The sequence below is a fragment of the Suricata suricatta genome, chromosome 2 (genome assembly GCF_006229205.1).
Source record: "Suricata suricatta isolate VVHF042 chromosome 2, meerkat_22Aug2017_6uvM2_HiC, whole genome shotgun sequence".
In the NCBI taxonomy this organism is placed as follows: Eukaryota; Metazoa; Chordata; class Mammalia; order Carnivora; family Herpestidae; genus Suricata; species Suricata suricatta.
Genome location: NC_043701.1, coordinates 171615750 through 171638777, shown reverse-complemented (window position 1 = coordinate 171638777; position 23028 = coordinate 171615750). Strand labels below are relative to the sequence as shown.

The window sequence follows — 23028 nt, the reverse complement described above, 5'->3', positions numbered from 1 at the left end:
AGCAAAGGGGACCCTGTGCATTGTTGGTGAGGATGTAAATGTGTGTAGTCATGGTTATTAAAAATAAATCTACCATATGACGCAACAACCCATCTCTGAGTATTTATCCAAAGAAAATGAAAACAGGATTTCAAATAGGTATTTGTGCTCCCATGTTCATTGTGGCATTATTCATGGTAGCCAAGGTATGGGAACAATAAAATGGTTCATCAGTGAATGAATGGATAAAGAAGATGTGACAGATCTACATATTTATGCATATTGCATATGTATATATCTGTATATGTATGTGTGTGTGTTCCATACAAAATGTGTGTTCCATACAAAATGGAATACTATTCTGCAATAAGAAAGAACTCCTGCCCTGGAATTGTGCTAAATGAAATAAGTCAAATAGAGAAAGACAAATACTACATGGTATTTGTCTTTTTTTTGTGGAATCTAAAAAAAAAGTCAAACTCATAAAAACAGAATTAAAAACCATTTGCCAGGGACTGGGGAATAAGGGAAATAAGGAGAGGTTGGTGATAGGACATAAACTTTCAGTTATAAAATGAACCTAGTATGAGGATTTGATGTATAACATGATTACTATAGTTGATAACACAGTATTATGTAACTGAAATTTGCCAAAAGAATAGAGCTTACCCTAGAAAGTATGTCAAGTTAAAAACATAATAAAGAAAACAAAAAAATCTGTGAGCTTATGGATGGACTAATTAAACTACATAGGAGGAATCCTTTCACAATATATACATATACCAAATCATTACAATGTGCCCATTGTATATCTTACAATTTTATTTGCCAATTACACATCAATAAAGCTAGAAAAGAAAAAGAAGATTCCTAGAAACATGAAAAAATACAGCCCTTGCCAAGTAAGGTAAAATGCTAGAATTGCCATAGAAAAGAGTAAAAGCGAAGGATAAAAAGTCCAGACGTGTGGGCATTTTGAAGTGGTCTGGAGTGGATAGATTAAGTCGTGCCAGAAAACCTACCAGGCCAAAGCCATGAAGAATGGAATGGAGAAAGGGACACTAGAAATCGGTAAGAATGTGCTGGCTCTCCTTCACAGGCCAAAGCGGATGGGAGGAGAAACCACAACAGAAATGAACTCACTGATGGAGACAATAGGACAAGAGAGCCCAACTGGTGACACTTAACCATCAAAATCCAATCCCAGTAGAGCAGCAAGGCTGGAGTGTTGGTCAAGACTAACTTACTGAAAATTATGAAGATGTTTAATAGAACACAGCATCCTTAGAAGCAAAATAGGCACCCAACAAGGACACCACTACCTAACATGTCATCGGAAGAAATCAAGAATGATCAGGAGGCTGATGGTAGATGCTGCAGTAAAATGCCACATATTGCTAAGTTTTTGGAGTTGAGCTATTTTTGTAGTCCAGATTGGATATAATTAAAATTCTGGTACCTAAGAGGAATGACCCTGTAATACCACAGCGAGTGTACATGGTAACAATTCCCCTATCTCTTAATCAAAGGTACCCATGGTCATTTCTTTGAGTAACTCTAACATAGGGGGAAAGGCAACACAAACATTTCAAGTACTATTGAACACAGGTCTAAGTTAGCACTGACACCCATAGATATGAAATATCACCAGGGCCTCTCTTTATAGAAGAGATATATGGCAGTGAGATATTTAGTGATATCCTGGCCAAGGTCCTGTTCAAAATGCATCACTACATCTGCAGATCTATGCAGTGGTCATGTCCTGGATGTTGCTGGCAAATGGCACAACACTGACATTGGGTCTTTGGCTATCGCAGTGGAAAAGATCAAGTGTAAATGTCTGAAACAACTACCCGCTGGATAATATAATAAATCTTAAACTAATGTTACATTCCAGAGGGTGTGGGTGGCAGGAATCAATATTATCATAAAGAATCTAAAGAACGCAAGGATAATGGACCCTATTAAATCTCCATTCAGATCACCAGTCTAGGCCCTGCAAACTAAACAAAGCCTGGAAGATGATGAGAGCCTTCTAGCAAGTCGTAGCCCAAATTGCAGGCACTATGCACAATGCATCTCTTTGTTAGAGCAGATTAACATGGCCATTTTTAGCAAATGTGTTCTTTGCTAACACTATCAAAAAAGAGGATCAAAACCTGTTCGCCTTTATTTGGAATAGAAAATAGCACACATTCACAATTTTGCTTCAGGATCATAGTAACTCTCCTTCCTTCTGTCATAACACAGTCAGAATACATGAGGTCCTATTGGACATCTTACAGAACATTACATTGTTCCACTACCTTAATGACATCATTCTAACTGTGCCAGATGAGCAACAATGGCTAGATGTAATGGAGGCCTCGTTAAGACATATATGCTTCAAGGGGTGGAAGATAAAACCTATAAAGATTCAGATTTCCTATTAGTAAAAATACTTAGAGATCCAGTGGTCAAGAACATCCTAAGACAGCTCATCTGAACTAAAGACCAATGATCACATCTTGCAATTCCCAAGAAAAGCAGAAAGCAAACCATCTGGTAAGTCCCTTTGGATTCTGAAGGTAGCATATTCCAGTCTCGGAAATACTGCTCCAAAACACATACTGAACAACACGAAAGGCTGCAAGCTGTGAGTACACGCCAGGGTAGGGAATAACTCTGCATAGATTCAGCTACACTTGTATGCAGCCTTGAGGTTAGGGTTGCCTGACCCAGTACAATTATGGCTATTGGTGGTGGTGCTGTTGGAAAAAGTAGCACATGAAAATACAGAAAGCTCCAGTGAACAAATCTCAATGCAAACCCCATACACCTGTCAAAGGCCATGCCATCCGTGGTGGAAAAGTTTATACTCTTATTTCTGCCTCATTATTGGGCCCTGGTAGAGATGGAGTCCCTGACAAGGATTATCAAGTAGCCATGTGTTTAGAGTTTTATATCATGAATTGGCTCTTTTACCAAGAATTGTACGAACATAAAATGCAAGTGGCACCCAAGATCAAGCATGAGCAAAATCACAATGCACAGGCAACGTGCATGAACAGGTAGCTCGGATCCCATTTTACCTGAAAGTGTTACACCAGCACCTGTTATCTTACAGCTGTGGTCATATGAAAAATCCTCTATGCCCAATACAAAGAGGAGAAAATGCAAATATTTCAGCTTGAGAGGTGGGCACAAATCAAAAATGGACATCACATAGACAGACTCCCTTTGGTATGGTCTTGAAAAACAATGAAAAAGGAAGGAAGATTCCACGCGGGCAGCCTTTGAGGGCAGTGTGCTCATCCATACTGTACCCAAAGAGAAATGTCCCAGGAGCAGTAAATAGTGGTCTAGCTGACCGGTCAGTAGCCCAGAGAGAGAAATATTGAAAGATCAGAAACAAGGAGGGTCTGGAGTGGACATGAGCATGGACATATCTGAATGAGCACAAAAGGTAAAGATCTCTGTGACACAAATTAAAGGCATCAAAGAGCATCTAACATGGAAGAGAGAGGGAACAATAAACAAACAAATTACTAACTCAGCTAATATCAGTTAGTCTCTGTTACAGAACACCTCAGTGCTAGCACAGGAGATGAAGACACTAGCCATGATAGAGAGATGGAGGTCATTTAGAAATGCAACTGCCTAGGCTCCTCTAAACAAAGCTGATCTAGCAATTGTTACCAGCAAATGACATCCTGACAGCAAGATATCAACTCTGGGCCCTGGATAAAACTGTTCCCCCAAAACACCAACTATATACTTACTGACACATGGACTGCATTGGGACCCTTCCACCCTAGGTGAACCAACAATTCATTTTGACAAGAATAGATAAATATTCTGAGTATCAGTTTGCTTTCCCAACCACAGGGTCTTAACCAGTATGACTGCCTTAAAACCATGCCTCAAACTGCTTGTTTGATCAAGCAGCATGGGATCCTATGTAATCAGGAGACACCACGATAGCAAAGGAAGTACAGGAACGAGACCATTACCATGGGATCCACTGGATCCCATCCAACACAATGTGATAGATTTCTGGATTGGTACAATCAAAGCACCAAGATGCAGGATAAACCTTGGAATTAAGCAACTTTAAATGGTCTTCTCTCCCCAGTAGGGAGAATATACAGGTCCAGGAACCCAAAGAGTAAAAGCCACTCCTCAGGGCCTCACTTTCAGTGATACAGTTGAGTAACTTGTGCTTCTTAGTCTGGAAATCTGGACTCTGCAGGATTAGAGATCTTATTCCCCAAAGGGGAAATACGCTGGCCGGGGCCACAGCAATATCCCATTGAACTATACACTAGAGTGCCACTTTGGTATTTCAAGGCCTTTGTGTCAAGGGTCTAGAAAGCAAGCAAAAAAAGGAGTCATCAGCTTGGCAAGGAAAACTGGCTTTGACTGTCAAAGGGAAGTAGGACTGAGGTTACAAAATGAGGGCAGTGGAATATGTTTCATACGCAGATGATTCACTTTGGTGTTTCTTGGTACCCTCTCCTCAAGGGTGACGGTAAATGGGCAAATTCAATACCCAGAGGAGAAGATACATGATGATCAAGGGACTCAAATACCCAAGGGTGAGGGTCTGGGCCAAGACACGGAGATCAGAAGAGATTCCAACTGAGGACAAGGGATATTTAGGAAGAATACTGGAGGGGGACATGATGAATATCAATTGCAGCCCTGAGACCAGCTGCAGAAGGCAAGGCAATAATCTAAGTTTCCCTAGTAAGAATGGGTCACTGAAATGCCAGAGGAGCACAAAGAATGAAATATATGTTGACAAATACATTTGAAGTAGGCTGAGTAGCTCAAAGAATGAACTGTGATGAAATGTCCTAACAAAGGATAACTCTGATGGACATTTCACCCCCTGAGTTCCCCTGGGATTGGATGTGGACTTCTCTTAAAGTCTGCTTGACTTTTCCTTCTGTGCAATCCTGCTTCAGGCTCCTCCTTTTCACACATGTTCATCCCAGTGACCTAATAAGAACCCTGAACACTAAACTCAGTCTCAGAACTTGCTTTCCAGAGAACCCAAACTGTGACAGGGCTGTTTGTTGCCACAGTATAACCTAACCTATACTGACTGATACAATACAGTAAATGTGAAGCTTCCTCTGTGGTTTCTTAAACTTGCTGGCAAGTTGTTTTCAGTCATAAAATCGTACAGGAGGAACAAAATTTAAGTTGCAAGCATATTAAAAGCTTGTTGAGGTAAGTAACTTTTGCACATACAGTTTTTCATGCTCGTTGATGTTTGCCCAACATGCCAAGATTATTCAACAGAATGAGAAAAGGAAAAGATACCAGCAGTTATTACAAATAGAGTCTCCCTGCTTATGCCTTCTAGCTTCCTCAACTACAAAACGGAATGTTGAGCTAAATGAATTCTTTTGCTGATTTTTCACATTCTTGATCAGGATTCATATAAAACACAGATTGGCTTTCCTGTAAGATGCAGAAGTTCTCAAATGCCTTAAAGCTCAATATTAAATTAATATAATTTGCTTACATATACTCTATCCCCATTATTACACTGTAACGTCTGTTATATTATTCATCTGACTACAATCTATAATTGTATGTCTTGCCTTGAAGACAATGTATTTCCAGAGCACTCAGGTCATTATCACTTAATAAACAGGTCAAGTCTACACAAATGAGAACAAAACCCACATGGCTACGGACATCATGAAAACTGACAGAAATACCATTCCATGCCAACAGAAAGGCCACACAGGACTAAACGACCAAAGTAAAATATACTCTCTGGAATATAGATATAAAAAAGCTAATACTGCAAGGTACTAAATATTAATTTATAAACGGTACACTCAATACACAGAAGATCAAGAAATTAGAGTTATCATTCTTTCAAGCCCACTTTTCAGCAGTCAGAATACTGTACGACCAGAATTATCTACCAATAAAAGGCCAGACACTTACATTAAGAACTTTTGCTGAAATTCAGAGACTAGTTTATCTCCTCAATGATGCATAAAATATTACAGGTGGAAAGTGAATATTCATTGGCTAATTTTTCTATAAGTATTCATATTTCATGAAAATATGTATCTGTAATATTTAAGGACACATGTTAAAGATTATTTTAATAATCCAACTGAAATGTCAGTTCAAAAGTCAGTATTCATATTACTAAAAAGAATACACAGAATGTGTATATAAGACACAAACTAAACGGATTTAAAGAAAAACTTCTACTAACTGTTTGTATACTTTTACAAAAAAAAGTATTATAGAAAAATTATAATAGAAAATGTTGCCAAAAATATTTTCCCACTGGCCCCTTAAATGATGGTGCTTCACTGGGTTTTCCCCCATTAGGTCAAAACTGCTCTTAACATTGTAAAAGGTGCACACTTTTCCTAGGTTATCTAATTCATACCCACACCTTCACTCAGGATTTCCCCCCCTGACATTCACTCAATAAACATTTATTTAGTTTCTTATTCTCTTTCAGGAAAAGCGCATTACCACTATTTGGCTCTCAATCGTAATGGAAATAATTTTATAGTTTTAACATACATTGATATTTCCTGTTGGCTTTCATAAATAGTATTGATGTAATAAATGATATTTATAGATTCCTTGATAATGAATCATACATGAGTTCCTAGAATAACTCTTACTTGGTTATAATTTATTATACTTTTGAAACACTGTTGGGTTCTATTGCTAATAATTTCTTTTAAATTTTGATTCTATATTCATGACCACTTTCCTCTGGCTCCTTCCCCTCAGATTTTGTTAAAGCATTTGAAAACTTCCATTCAATTTTATATTTATTACAATAAGCCTTATTCAGCAGTTTTTGCATTTAAACCAATCTCTCAGAATGCTAGTAGATATTAAGAGAGATTTATTGTTCGTTATTCTTTTCTTTCTCCTTGATTTTCTCTCTTGAGGTCACTATTTTCTGATCAATTTGTAGAAGAGGGGAGGCACAATAAAATTCAAATATACCTTATAAACCTGATTAACTCACTAATAAAACTAATTTTGAGTGTCTTGCTATATTAACAAATATTATATGCCTTTTCCCCAATTAAAGATCTTTCCATTTTTTTCTTCTTAAATCAGGGAAAAAGGGTAGAATCAAAAGAAATTCGAGCTTAGGCTGGGGTTCACAATCTGAATATACAATTTTATGACCTATGTGACTTTCGGTTTAACCATGCTAAATGAGTTTCCTCCTTTATAAATGAACATAATAATACATACCACAGAGATGTTATTATGTGTACACTGTACAGGTGTATGTGTTAAATGTCAGGCACCATAGGAAACATCTGACAAATACTCTCCCTTTCCTCAAAATGAAATGTCACTTTTTCCTTTACATATTGGCCTCTTTTTTAAAAAGAAGCTATGTCTTCTATGTAACAGCATATTATAGAAAGAAAAAGAATCCCTTGAGCAAAAAATACAGTAAAGTTAAACACAGTAGTCAGCTAAATTCAGTGAAAAGAATATGTGAATAATTCTTAAGAGTTTTTCTGATGGACAAGGAGAATGTTCTTTCAGGTGGCCAGGCAAAGGGTGCTGCTTTCACGAAGGAAAAGCCCTAAGAACTTAACAAATGCCATAGAGAATACTGACTAACAATGAAAGGAGCTAATAAAATAACTTCCAGAAAATGAAAATAATTTTAAACATGAAGAGCAAGCAAGTTGGAATTTTTATAATTTTGCTGGTGTTCAAAAAATTAAATAATTAGATGTTTCCATTTAAATAAGATTTTAATGAAATTATAAGTCTTATAAGAATATACCCATTGTACACACACGCCCACTCACTCTGCAGGGGTGTACAGAAACACCAAGCTCTGCTGTGTGAACTAGTCAAGGGATTTTTAAGCATACAGTGAACTACACCTTAAGTGTGCTTTAACTATGTGGTTAACCGTATACATTATTACACATTTCCAATTAAAATACTACTTCTGCAAACATGAAATTACTTTCCAATTTTGATGACTGTGTTTTTAAATAATTGCATACAAAGAAATTAACATCCTAAGTAAAGCTGTCATGCTCAAAAAAATATTTTTAAAACTCTTATTATTGGAGCACCTGGCTGGCTCACTCAGTAGAGCACATGACTCTTGATCTCAGGGTTTTGAGTTCAAGCCACACACTGGATATAGCGTTTACTTAAAACAAATAAAATAAAATTTTGAAAACTCTTATTATTTTAACCTGATTTGAAGTTACCTGTTTTCTGCAAGATATATTCCTAATAGAAATCCTATTCCCTCTTCTATTCTGAAGTAATCTAACTCAGGACATCACATTTTCATATTTCTACTATCTTTTTAAAGAAAAAAATATAGGTGTATCTCCTCTGAGTTGTCCTTCATCTTGTTTCAGAATTCTATACATTCTCCTAACCACTGGGTAAATTCTCTTATTGGAGAATAACAACTACCATTTGTAATTAAAAGCATCCCAAGCACATGTCAGGCCTACCTAAAATTCTTGTAATAACTATTCATATGATGATTCTGAAATATTGTCTCAAAATTCAGTTCGATTTCAAGGTATGTTTCAATTCATGACAATCTCTCATGTGTAAAGGTTGAAATCCTCACTCAAACCACCTACTGACACTTTAGAGATGGGGAAAAACAAACTAACAAACTACTAACCCTAGAAAACTAACTAGTAGGACAATGTGGACTTTGTACAAAGAGTTTCAAAGTATAAATGTCTCATGAGATCAACAAGAGGCATGTTTTTCCTTTCCATCTTTAGCAGAAGGTTATCTTTACCACAAAGATCATTTTAATTTTGAATAAGGTATCATGGTGGCTTTCTGAAAGTAATAATAATCCCACAACAACAATGAAAAGATAACAATTTATCTAACATCAAGCTACACTTACAGACTAGAACATTAAGTAATATTATCATTCCATAAGGTATAGTTAATTCAGTCCCATTCACCAGCCCTGAGTCTATCACCAGTTGCATTTGGGTTACTTTTTTTTAAAATATAGATGCCAAGTGCCTAATCTAAGAGAACTTGATTACACAGATCTAGAGTTTTTTACCTACAACCTTCAAAGGGGATGCCAAAGTACAAACATGTTAAAAAATTACTGTCATGTTTGTCACTCATAGGTCTAACAGGAGAAACCTAACAGGGGACCATGAGAAGGGGAAAGTTGGGGGAAAGAGTTAGGGAGAGGGAGGGAGGAAAATCATGAGAGACTTTTGAATGCTGAGAACAAACTGAGGGCTAAAGAGGGAGGCGGGGAAGGGGAAGAGGGTGATGGTCATGGAGAGGGCACTTATGGGGAAGAGCACTGCATGTTATATGGAAACCAACTTGGTAATAAACTATTACTTAAAAGATGGTAAAAAATATTACTGTCATTTGCCTTCCAGATCTATCATCTAAAGTATAATGATAAATATGAAGGCAAAATTATATCCTCAAAGGTTAACAATATTCACTTTCTAAAATTCAGTAAGACTGAAATAGAACTTTTTAGAGCAATGAAAAATTAAATGGCACAAATATTCCTATTTATTTAAAGATCATAAAACACAAAGCAATCCGTTAACTCCTCATGTGCATTCCAGGTAAATATGACATAAAAGTCAAGGGTAGTGTACTAAAGAGAAAAATTAGGAACATGACCCTTTTGCAAAACAGATCTATTTTCCAGTTGATTCATTACACAATGGTTGTATTTTATTTCCACAAAAAATATACTCTATGAATAAAAACAATTATTCTGGAAGACATTTTCTGAAATATAAAAAAAAAATTTTTTTTCTAGGAAAATATTCCAGCATTTGATGACACAAACCCAAGAGAATAAAAACAGATTTGGAGGGAAAACTTTACTGTGAAATACACAAAAATAATCAAATGAGATAAAACACTTTTATCCTGTGGTGAATTATGCAGTTGCTTTATATTTTCGTTGTTAATGTTCTTAATGCTTTGTTAATTGTTACTGTTATATTAAAACATAATACTGTTTAAAATGTTATTCTTTCTCCCATTTGAATAATTTCCTTGAAAAATGAAACTGATATTTGCTTCTATCTTTTGACAATATTAAGAAACATTATTAAACACAGATGTCTGATCATTTGTTGCCAAAATTAACAACATACAATGAACCCACAAAACAGCAGCATGTGGTAGTCAAGTGGGAAGACCACAGCAAGTTACAAAGGCTGTATGTGCCACTTGCTGCCTGCATGGCTTTGGGCAAGTTCCTTTTACTCTCATCTGTTTAATATTCTGGAAACGAAAATATTAACACCTTGTTACAAAGTTATTAGAGAGGTTAAGATATTCTGTGTAAGGTCCTTAGCATACTATCTAATTCTTAGAAAAGCTTAACAAATAATAATCAGAATAATGAAAATCTGATCTCTCTTTCTCTTGGTCTGTCTCTCTCTGTCTCTTCTCTCTCATTCCCTCTCTCTCTCTCTCTCTCTCTCTCTGTCTCTTCTCTCTCTGAAACTAATACCTCTAATGTTTTTCACCTTGGTAAGTTTATTTTGACACATAAAACCTAAAATATAATAATCTTGAGCAATATGGAAGAAATAAAAATAATTTCCCAATATGTCAGCTACAAAATAGTGCAACATTCATTTCTTCATTAGAGACATTAGGTGGAAATTCCCTGAAGAATCTTCTTGAAAGTTTCAAAATGTCAATTCATAGATTTTTAACAGTAACAAGAGAACGCTACAGTTTCTAGGATTTTTATTCATAAAACAAAAACAAACCATCTGTCACCAGGGAAATAAGCTTACAGCCTCCTCACCACAGCCAAGACGGTATGTTGACAGCCCCAGCCTGGCAATGATAGATCATAATAAGAAGCCTCAATTCATTATGTCATTTAATACATTTTGGGGGATCTCAGCACTGATTTACAAGCCACTAAAAGCTAAGACGATCCAATTTTGATCATGAATCGTCACTCCAAATTATTAGTCCAAAAAGGTAAATACTTAATTATTTAGGATCAAAAATCCTAAAGGCAGTGAATTTTTTATGATTAATCAGGGAACGGTATACACATAGTTTAAAGTTAAAAAGCATGTTTAATTTTATCACTAGGAATATCCTTCCAAATGCATAATACAATCAAACCTTGTATTAATAGGCATAATTTTCTTTATATGCCACCACTTGAAATAATTTTTCAAAGCCGACCTTGCGCCTTTTTGACTTTCAAGAGCAAACGTATACCTCTTAAATCTATAAAATGTGTTATTCTGTTATTCTTTGATCTCTTATTTTTATTTATCAGAATGTTTAATAGCTAAAATTGGTATATTACTTTATACCACCACATGAAAGTGCTCTGAACTACTGCTAAATATATTTTAATATCTACAAAGGAAACAAATGTTTTCCCTATAATGGTCTACTGGGTGGCTAAATTTAGTATTTCAAAAAATACATTCATTTAATATTTAGGACTATAGATAGCATAATTAAAATTAAGTTAACTGTAAAAATGCACTGTATTTCTGGTTCTCTGCAAAAGATTCTTATTTAGTTACTTCCATTCCTAGGTATGTTCTGGGTTTCCATTTTGTCCTCAAATCTTGTTTCTATACATATATTGTCTGTATATTTCTATCATCTTCCTACACCAAGAAACTATATCTGGTGTGTTTAATCTAAATGCATGCTCGCTCATACCCACTAACTCTAAAATGCTTGCATTTCTACTATTTGTAATTTATATAATTTGATAGTGCTCCATTATCTACCTACTATCAAAACTAATATGGCAACAGTCAAACACAAGAGACTGGTGAATTGCTCACATAGGGATACAATACACAAATGCCTTCAAAAAGGATACTCAAACCTAGAATGTCTGTTCTCCTGGCCCTCTACTACTACTGTGCTGAAATTAGAAAGAATTCCATTCACAATCTGTCACTGAATTTATCTCTAAAATGACACATACACATGCTGTCAATTAATGTATTTGAGAATCTCTACATGACAAATTTCTGATATTTCCTACTATGTATGTACAATCCTAACAGATACATACCTATGTCATATGCCAGGAAATCGGCAGAAAAACATTTTGCACCGTTACTCAAGGAAGTGTCATTATGGGTATTTCCTCCAAAAATAAGCATAGCTCCATTGATAAGAACAGCTGAATGAAGGTATCTGGCAAACCCACTTTCTTTCAAAATAGTCCTACAGGATAAAATTTAAAAATGTATTACAAAGGATAAAAATACCTCTCTGATTTTATATATATTATATAAAGGGTCTAACTTGCATATAGAATTTTCCTTAGAAATGTGAACGTAACATGCTTTATTTTTTTAACAGCTCATAAATGGCCTCTAAATTTCACTATTTTTGAAATATTTTGAGATTCACAGTGTCTTAAAATGGTTTGAGGAAACACAATATTAAACATAGTTGTTCATGATTTTATAATCATTTATATTTTGAACTTTGTTCCATTTATAAAAGTAGGAAATAAATGTCCTTAAAACTAGAGGTCCGATGTACCACCATTTTAAATACTAAAGTAAATAGAATGTTGAATATAATAAATGTATTCTCAACTGTATTCAGTGAAAACTAATAATTCCTATGGATCGCATAATATACTAAGTTCTTACTTAAATATAACATGCATAAAAGTGCACATAAGTCTAAAATTCAATGAATTTTCACAAGATGAACACAACTAAGTAAACAGTACTGAGATCATTTTTAAAAGAATATTACCACTATTCTCATTATTCTGTAGCTCCATATAAATTTTAGGATCATCTGTTATATTTGTATTGTTTTATTTGTCCTTTATAAAATAGAACCATATAGCTTGTATTCATTTGTGTGTACATTCTTTTGCTTAAGATTATCTTTGAGATATATCCATACTGTTGTGTAAAACCACAATGCATTTTTAGAAACATTAAATTAATATTAATGTTCTTTTAATAAAATATTAACTAAGAGAATGTACTATAAATTATGTTCACAATTATATTTCACTTTAATGTACCGCTGTATAATAGAGCTGCATGACAATATGAATCAATACTTCGTAAGTATTCTAAAATAAAGCACTGGTTCTAAAAGAGAATCAGAACATAAGCCTAGTACACAGAGTATAGTAAGTAAGGTATAAATAATATATATCTCTCAAAAACCTATATATATCTCTCAAAAAACTATAGCAATTAATGCCTAAGGAATATGGAGCTGACTTCCAGAATGGCAATATGAGAAGTTCCACACACTGTATAGGAAAAGAATTATAACTGGTAAAAGTTACAAAAATGATATTTAATTTATCAGAAATATTTAATTTTTTAAGTTTATTTATTAAGTAATGTGTACACCCAACATGGCGCTTGAACTCACGCCCCTGAGATCATGTTGAATGCTCTTCTGATTGGGTGAGCCAGGCACCTTACAACCAATAAATATTTCATAAAGAATAGCAGCAGTCCATGATATTTGATCCGTTATCTGCTCCCACCCTTCCCCATGTCTGCACCCTCCTCCACCACACACACAACCAGTTCCACAATAAGTAAGCTGAACCCCAGGTGGGTAAGTATAGTAACAGAGAGCTCCTTCATTCCTTAGCTCCTCGTCCAGGCCATGGATATCTAACCAGGAAGAGCAGACATACAAATACTCCTCATGGCCCCCAGCTCTGGTGGTAGGAGCTCCATTCAAGGAGAAAAAAGGAGAGGGCTGAGCCCTCATCCTCTCCCCACCCCCCATGTAAGCTACACATCAGGCCTAGCAGGCCAGAAGGGCCAATATCTCTTTACCGCACATCAGTCACAGGGCGGAAGTTACGTGCAGGCTGAGAAGAGCCAAGGCCGCCATCCCCATCCAGCGCCCTGTGAATAACGAGGCGTTCTCACTCCAGAAGGGCCAGGCCACTACTAACCCACATACAATTCGAAAATAGTGGCACTGACTCTCACCCCGCACCACACCAGAGAGTGGCAGACTAAGGAAAAGAGAGTGCCAGAGCTCTCCTAAAGGAAACGAGTTTATTTGTAACAAAAGGGGGGAAACTTCAAGCCTAAAGGGCACTGAAAAGAACAAGGGAGGTTTTGGCCAGAAGCAACGGAGACAGCTGGCAGCTCCATGAGAACAGCAAGCTCAGACGCTGAACAGACGGAAGTTCACCAGAGAGAAGCGGGGAAAAGACAGCTAAAAAGAGCCCTACTAGGGTCAGAACCCCTAAGGCTGGCCTCATAAGGACACCGCCTGAAAAATTATGGACACTGATTTCAAGCAGACGATGAAGCACTGTAGGTCCCAGAGCATTGCTGAGAACACCACAGCCATCAGCCAGCAGTTAGTGGTGAAAGGCAGGCAGGTGTGATACACTCAGAGCACTCACCAGAGAGGTCAGAGGGCAAAGAGAACCCTGCTAAAACTACCATCACCCAGGGGTGATTTGGGGCATCCCCAGGCTTCCTCCTTAGAGAAACATCAGAGGACCCACTGGGGGAAGAAAAAGATTTCACTTTTCTTTTCAGCAAACAGTTCAGCAAAGTCACTAAATAAACAGAAGTCACTAAATAAACAACAGTTCCAGAAAAGGAGGAAGAATCAAGACCCAGAGTCGGGGCGCCTGGGTGGCTCAGTCGGTTAAGCCTCCGACTTCAGCTCAGGTCAGATCTCACGTTCGTGGGTTCAAGCCCCGCGTCGGGCTCTGTGCTGACAGCTAGCTCAGAGCCTGGAGCCTGGGTCCCGTTCTGTGTCTCCCTCTCTCTCTGCCCCTCCCCCTCTCATGCTCTGTCTCTGTCTGTATCCAAAATAGATAAAACATTAAAAAAATTAATAAATAAATTAAAAAAAATAAGAGACCCAGAATTGCTACAATATGTTATCTAAAATGTCCAGCTTTCAGGAGAAATTATGACATGTAATGAAACATGAAAGAGTAAGCTATACACGCAGAAAACGCAAGCAACAGAATCGCTTTCGAGGCCCCAGCTGCCCGATGAAGCAAAATGACTTCAAAGCAGCTATTATAAATATATTCAGTCATAAAGAAAACAAGATTTAAAGAAGTAAAGGAAAATATGACAATGCCTTATCAAATATAAAAAAGATACAGCAATCACCAAAAAGTTCAAAAGTACAATTAAAATGTTTTAATTTATGAGAGAAGTAAATGGTAAATTTCAGCAAGCAGAAGAAAAAAATCACTGAAGTAGAAAACAGAAAAAAAACAGATTCAACAATCTGAAGAACAGAGATGAAAATGAGAGCCTGTTAAAACGTGGAGTGCCATTAATGGCTACAACAGACATTTACTGAGAAAACTAGTACAGAGGAGAGAGTGGTAAAAAATGTTCAAGAAATAATGTCTGACAATTTCCTAAATTTGATGAGAAACATTAACGTACACGTCCAAAAAGCTCAATGAAATCCAAGTAGGAAAAAAAAAGAGAGAGAACCACACTCAGATATAAAATAGTAAAAATGTTGAAGACTACCGAGAAAAAGAAAATCATAAAAGTCGCAAGAGGAAGATGATGCTTTTGCACACAAGAGAAACCCAGTAGGGACTGACATAGGATGATGGAGTTTTCTGACCTCATCCTGCCTCAAAAAGAGATTTTATCTCCTTATTCAGGGAGAAGAGTACCTTTGTGGGAGCCCAGAAGTCCACAGAGAAGTCCCAGGACCACTTAGAGCATAGCTCCAAGAACAGGAGGACCAAGATAAGAAGGACAGATTCAGATCACCACACCACCTCTCCCCCAAGGCAAAACAGCTCACTCCCAAGAGAAACCCCTTCACCCTACAATCACTCCCCAGGGGAAGTGAGAGCATAGTGCGCGTCTAGCTGCCACAGCCAAGCGGGAGTATGTCCAATGAGACCACTTCTTTCTCACCCCCTCCAGAACCATGAGAGGACTGGCAAAGGAGGAAAAAGGGCACTCGGGAACTAGGGCACAGAACTCAGCAAAGAGCCAAGGTTTCTACTGATCACCTCATGAACTCCCTCCACCAAGAGGCCTATCCATGAACTTCATAGGATACATCACCTGCAAACATACTCCAAATAGCACCAACATGTCCCCAGCCATCCGTGAATCCCTCCCCCACGTAGCACACTTGAGAAGCTCACACTTGAGCTTCTGCAGATGGTCCGTGAGTACACACAACGGGCTCAAGCCTGCTGCAGTGGCAGAAGATGCATAGCCCGGAACACTCCAAGCACTGCCCACGGGAAGAAAACGGGAGGCCCTCAGCATGCAGCTTGGCTTTGCGGAATGGAGAAAATATAATATCCAAAACATATAAAAACTCGTATTACTCAACAGAAAAAAAGAACAATCCAATTAAACAATAGACAAATGATGTTGAATAGATATTTTTCCAAAGAAGACATACAGACTGCCATCACATAGATGAAGAAGTGCTCAGCATTCCTAATCATCAGGGAAGTGCAAATAGAGCCAAAATGAGATATCACCTCACACCTATTAGAATGGCTATAATGAAAAGACAAGAAATAACAACTATTGTTGGGGCTGTGAAGCAAAAGGTGGGAAAGTAAATTGGTATAATCAACTTGGAAAACTGTATAGAGCTGTCTCAAACAATTAAAACTAGAACTACCAAGAGCTATCATATAATCCAGAATTCCCACTTCAGGGTATATGTCCAAATGAAATGAAATCAGTATCTCAAAGATATATCTGCACTCTCATGGTCAACGAAGCATTATTCATAGTAGCCAAGATACTGAAACAACCTAAGTCCCATCAATAAATAAATGAAGAAAATGCAATGTAAATATGTATATTTATATATTATATATAATAATTATAAATATACACAGTATTATTTACCCTTTAAAAAGCAGGAAATCTGGCCATTTAAAACAACATAGATTAAACTGGAAAATATTTTTGATGTCTGTTTATTTTTGAGAGAGATAGAGAGTACAAGCAGGAGAGAACAGAGAGAAGAAAGACAAAGGATCCAATGTAGGCTCTGTACTGACAACAGAAATCCCGATGTGGAGCTTGAACTCTCAAACCACAAGACCGTGACCTGAGCTGAAGTGGGACACTTAACTGACTAAGCCACTCATGTGTCCCTGAATCTGGAGAATACTATGCCAGGTGAAATAAAGACAAATACTGCATGACCTCACCTATATGTGGAATCTAAAAAAAGTCAAACTCAAAACAGCAGAGAGTAGACTGGTGGTTTGCAAGGGCTGGGGGACCAGCGGTGGGGAGGGAGAGAGTCACAGTATAGGTCAGAGCATTCAATATTTCAGTTATAAAAGATAAATTAGCTCCGGAGATCTAATACACAGCATGGCTGCTATAGTTACTAATACTGTATTGTATACTTGAAATTTGCTAAGACAGTGATTCATAAGCCTTCTCACCATACACACCAAACACAATGGGAACTATGTAAGATGATGGTATGTTAGTTAGGTTAACTACGGTAATCATTTCACATGTATGTATATCTAAACCTCACATATACACAAATAAATATACACAATTTTTACTAGCCAATTATACCTCAAGAAATCTGGAGGAAAATGTCAGCCAAGAATCTTTTATTTACAAAACTACCTCTCAAAAATGAACAAAATGAAGGCATTACAAGATGAAAAAAAGTAATACATTTGTTGGTAGAAAATCTGCCTTACAACATACTAAAGGAAGTTGTTCAGTTTTGAATCAGGCATATCAATCCAGAGTGCTAGAAAGGAAAAACAATTGTTATAAAATAACACATATACAACTGCACTGTTGGACCTAAAACATATAGAAATGTAATATATTTGACAATAACAGCAAAGTGACAGATGGAAGCAAAACTCTGTTGAAGTAAGAAAATGATGCCAAATAGTAATGCAAATCAACAAGAACAAAAGAAAAACAAGCACAAAAAAATATTTAATAGCAAGTTTACATAAGAAATATATACTTGCTCTTCTTTCTACTGTCTCTTTGAGATACAAAATTATATAAAATTAGTATAAGAGCATTATATTATTGAGTTTGCAACATATATAGATGATATATATAATTATCAAACCATAAAAAAGATGAAAAAGGAAATAGAGTTATAAAAGAGTAACTTTTTTTAAATTTTTTTAATGTTTTATTTATTTTTGATACAGAGAGGGACAGAGCACGAGAGGGAGGGGCAGAGAGAGAAGGAGACACAGAATCTGACGCAGACTCCAGGCTCTGAGCTAGCTGTCAGCACAGAGCCTGACGCGGGGCTCGAACCCATGAACGTGAGATCATGACCTGAGCTGAAGTCGGAGGCTTAACCAACTGAGCCACTCAGGCGCCCCAAAGAGTAACATTTTTATATTTCCCTGCAGTTAGGTTAATAGAAGTCTGACATATATTCTGATATACTTCTGATATGATAAGCCCTAAACCAACACTAAAGAACTAAAATAATTATATTTTTTAAAACCCATTAAAAAATTAAAATGTTACACTAGAAAATATTTACTTAATGCAAAAAGAACAATAAAAAGGGTAACAAAAAGCATTATTATCTATAATAACAAATGAGATATTTAAGAAAGAGTAAAATGGCAGACAATTCACCTATACCAAAAATAACATTAAATTAAAACTATTAAATATACCAACAAAAGGGAGAGACTGCAACAGGATTAAAAAAACAGGTACCAACTATATACTCTATTTAAGAGACATACTTTATATTGAAAGAAAAAGGATAGAAATATATTCTATGTAGACATTAAACATAAGAAAGCTGGAGTAGCTATAACATTAAGCAAAACACACATTAAAACAAAAACATTCCTAAATTTCAATAGTGATATTTCACAATGATTAAAACACGATTCCATCACAAAGTTCTGGCAATTATAAACATATATGACTTTACAACAGAACCCCCCCAAAATAAGCCAAAAATGGGGAGAAGAAGTAGATAAATCAATAATAACAATAGCAAACTTCAATACTAACTTTCAAAAATAAATTGAAATGGTAAATAAGGAAATACACCTGACTAGTACTACAAACCAACTGGACCTTACAGACATACGAAGAACACCATAGACCACCATTATACACAGTCTTTGCAAGTACACATGTAACATTCTCTAAGACAGACCATAAGCTAGGTCATAAAATAAACCTCAATAAATTTAAAAGGATTAATATACAAAGTATTCCCTCTGACCACAAGGAATGAAATTAGAAATAACTAATAGAAAGTTATTTGAGACACGATAACCAAATTACGGAAGCAGCCCAAGTGTCAATTAACTGAAGAATGAATAAAGAAGATGTGGAGTATGGGTGTGTGCGTGTGTGTGCATGTGTGTGTGTGTGTGTGTGTGTGTGTGTGTGTGTGTGTAACGGAGTATTATTTAGCCATAGAAAAGAATGAAATCTTGCCATTTGCAATGACATGGATGGAGCTAGAGAATATAATACTCAGTGAAATAAGTCAGTCAAAGAAAAGCAAATACCATATATTTCACTCATATGTAGAATTTAAGAAACAAAACAAGCAGGGGTACCTGGGTGGCTCAGTCACTTGAGCTCAGGCACTGATCTCACTGCTCATGAGTTAGAGCTCCACGTCTGGCTCTGTGCTAACAGCTCACTGCCTTGAGCTGGCTACAGATGTTATATCTCCCTCTCTTTCCACCCTTCCCTTATTCTCTCTCTCTTTCTCTCTCTCTCTCTCAAAAATAAACATTCTAAAAATTAAAAAAAAGAAGCAAAGAAAAACAACACAAGCAAAGGAAAAATATAGAAACAAACCAAGAAATACTTTTTAAAAAATATTTAGTCGTCCATTTCAAGAGAGAGAGTGTGCAAGATCAGGGAAAGGGCAGAGAGAATGTGTGAAAGAAAATCCCAAGCAAGCTCCAAAGCACGGAGCCCAACGTGGGGCTCAGTTTCACAAACTGGGAGATCATGACCCAAGCTGGGCACCTAACCAACTGAGCCACCAAGGTGCCCCAAGAAACAGACTCTTAACTATAGAGAACAAACTGAGAACAATAAAGAATAAACTATAGAGAATAAAGAAACTAGAGGGGAGAGGGATGGGGGGTGAGTGAAATAGGTGATGGGGATTAAGGGGTGAACTTGTGATGAGCAGTGGGTGATGCATGAAGTTTTGAATCACTATATCATACACCTGAAACTATATTACACTGTAGTTAACTATAATGGAATTAAAATGTTTAAAACAAAAAGAAGTTATTTGAAAAAATCATAAATATGTGGAAATGAGACACTCCAAACTAATAATAGGCATATTAGAAAATACTTTCAGATGAATGAAAATGAAGACCAAACAAAAATAGAATATACCAAAAGCAATACTTGAAGGGAAATCTTCATTTGTAGACCTATGTATTTAAAGAAAAAATAACAAAAATGAACTACTGGGACCTCACCAAAATAAAACGCTTCTGCACAGTAAAGGAAACAATCAACAAAACTAAAAGGTGACTGATGCAGTGGGAAAAGATATTTGCAAACAACTTATCGGATAAAGGATTAGTATCCAAAATCTATAAATAACTTATCAAACTCAACACCCAAAACACAAATAATCCAGTATAGAAATGGGCAAAAGACAAACAGACACTTCTCCAAAGACATCCAGAAGGTAACCAACACCTGAAAAAATGCTCAACATCACTCATCATCAGAAAATATTAATCAAAACCACAATAAGATACCACTTCATACCAGTCAGAATGGCTAACATTAACAACTTAGGCACCTACAGATGTTGGTAAGGATGTGGAGAAAAAGGAATTCTTCTGCATCCTGGTAGGAATGCAAATTTGTGCAGCCACTCTGGAAAACAGTATGGAGCTTCTTCAAAAAATTAAAATAAAACTACTCTACAACCCAGCAATTACACTACTCGGTATTTATCCAAAGGGTACAGGTGTGCTGTTTCAAAGGGGCACATGTACCCCAAAGTTTACAGCAGTACTATCAACAATGACCAAAGTATGGAAAGAGCCCAAATGTCCATTGATGGATGGATGGATAAAGAAACACACACACAAAATGGAGTGTTTTACATATATGTATATGGAGTTTATACATAATATACACAATGGAGTATGTATATATACACACACACATAATATACACAATGGAGTATGTGTGTGTGTATGTAATATGTATACATACACTATACACACACACACACACACACATTCACACACACAATGGAGTATTACTCAGTAATCAAAAATAATGAAATCTTGCCATTTGCAACTACAAGGATGGAGCTAGAGCATATATGTTAAGCAAAACTAGTCAGAGAAAGACAAATATTGTATGACTTCACTCATATGAGGACTTTAAGACAGAGAACTTATGAACATAAGGAAAGGGAAGCAAAAATAATATAAAAACAGGGAGGGAACAAAACATAAGAGACTCTTAAATATGGAGAGGAAACAGAGGGTTACTGGAGGAGTTTGGGGAGGGGGTATGGGCTAAATGGTTAAGGGGCATTAAAGAATCTACTCCTAAAATCATTGTTGCACTATATGCTAACTTGGATGTAAATTTAAAAAATAAATTAAAAAAAAAGAAAAAATGAGAATTCAACAGTTAAACATCTACCTTAAGAGACTGGATAAAAGGGCAACTCAAAAGCCCGTAGTAAAAAGAATTTTAAAAAATAAAAAAGATTGGAACAGAAAATAATATAATGTAGACTGGAAATACAATAGAGAAAATCAGTGAAGCAAAAAATTCTTTCTTTTAAAAGATCAAAAAATTGACAAACTCATGTATACTAAACAAGAATAAAAAGAAAAAAAACCCTCAAATTATTAAAATCAAGATAATAAGAAGGCACATAACTACCAATCTGACAGAAATAAGTCAGCTTTATAATTCAATATTAAACAACTATATACAAAACACAATATAAAATAAACAAAGGCCTAGGAAGATACAAACTACCAAAATGGAGATAAGAAACAGAAAATCTGAATAGTCCTATAACAAATAAAGAGACCAAATAGGGAATTAAAAAAAAGGGGAGGTGGGGGGAAGGCCTGATGGCTTTACTGGTGAATTCTACCAAGTACTTAACAAAGAGTAATGTGAATTCTTCACAAATTCTTCAAAAATATAAAATAGGATGGTACACTATTCATCTCATTGAGAAAGAAGGAATCTAATGCCTAAACCAACAATATCACAAGAAAATTATAGACTAATATTCTTTTAGAAGACAGACACAAAAATCCTAAACAAAATACTAGCAAATCCAAACCAGTAATATAAAGGATTATACACCATGACCAAGTAGAGATTATCCCAAGAATGCATAATTGGCTTGATGTCTGAAAAATCAATATAATATGCCATATTAATAGAATACCAAAAAAAAAACTAAATGACAATCTCAATAGATAGAGGAGAAGTTATTGGCAAAATCTACCAGCCATTCAAGATAACAACACTCTTGCTGTATAATTGGATTTAATGAAATGTTTAGAGGTGCAGTAGGCATGACTTTGAGTAGATATGAAAGAAAATGCAAAATGCTTATTGATTCATGATGTGGTTTCATCTTAGCTTGGGCAAACCATGCAGTATTTGATACATAGTAGAATATTTACTATTGAAGCTTGAAAAGATGTGAGTTCTTTGTGTGCAATCTTTCATTTTTGCATGTGAGAGGGTTTTCTTTTTTTTAATATTTTTACATGGTAGTACTTATTTTGCTTGTTGGGGGTGTTTGCTTATTTAATACATTCCGTCAAGAACAGAAATTACATGCTGTTTTTTTCCCCTAGGAAGTGTGTCTTGGGTTTTTCCCTTATTATTTTCTTTACTTTTTTTTTTTCCTCTTCTTTTTTTGGTGGTGGGGGTGGTTATGTTTAAATGAAGTTGCTTTTACAACACCAAAGACTTAATCATCCATTTCCTATATAAAAGGTAGCTACTTTTTTGCATGGACCTCAAGTATATTGTAGTATAGAGGTGG

General features: G+C 36.0%; 1 protein-coding gene across 1 annotated transcript in view; it reads right to left on the bottom strand.

Moving 5' to 3' along the window:
- The window catches only part of ATRNL1 (attractin like 1), a gene marked incomplete at its 5' end in the record, with an annotated part of 743525 nt that overhangs the window by 606820 nt on the left and 113677 nt on the right, over nucleotides 1-23028 (bottom strand). The window contains one exon of the mRNA XM_029920431.1: nucleotides 12053-12207. Coding sequence (XP_029776291.1) covers nucleotides 12053-12207 — 155 coding nt within the window. The remainder of the gene's footprint in view (nucleotides 1-12052; nucleotides 12208-23028) is intronic.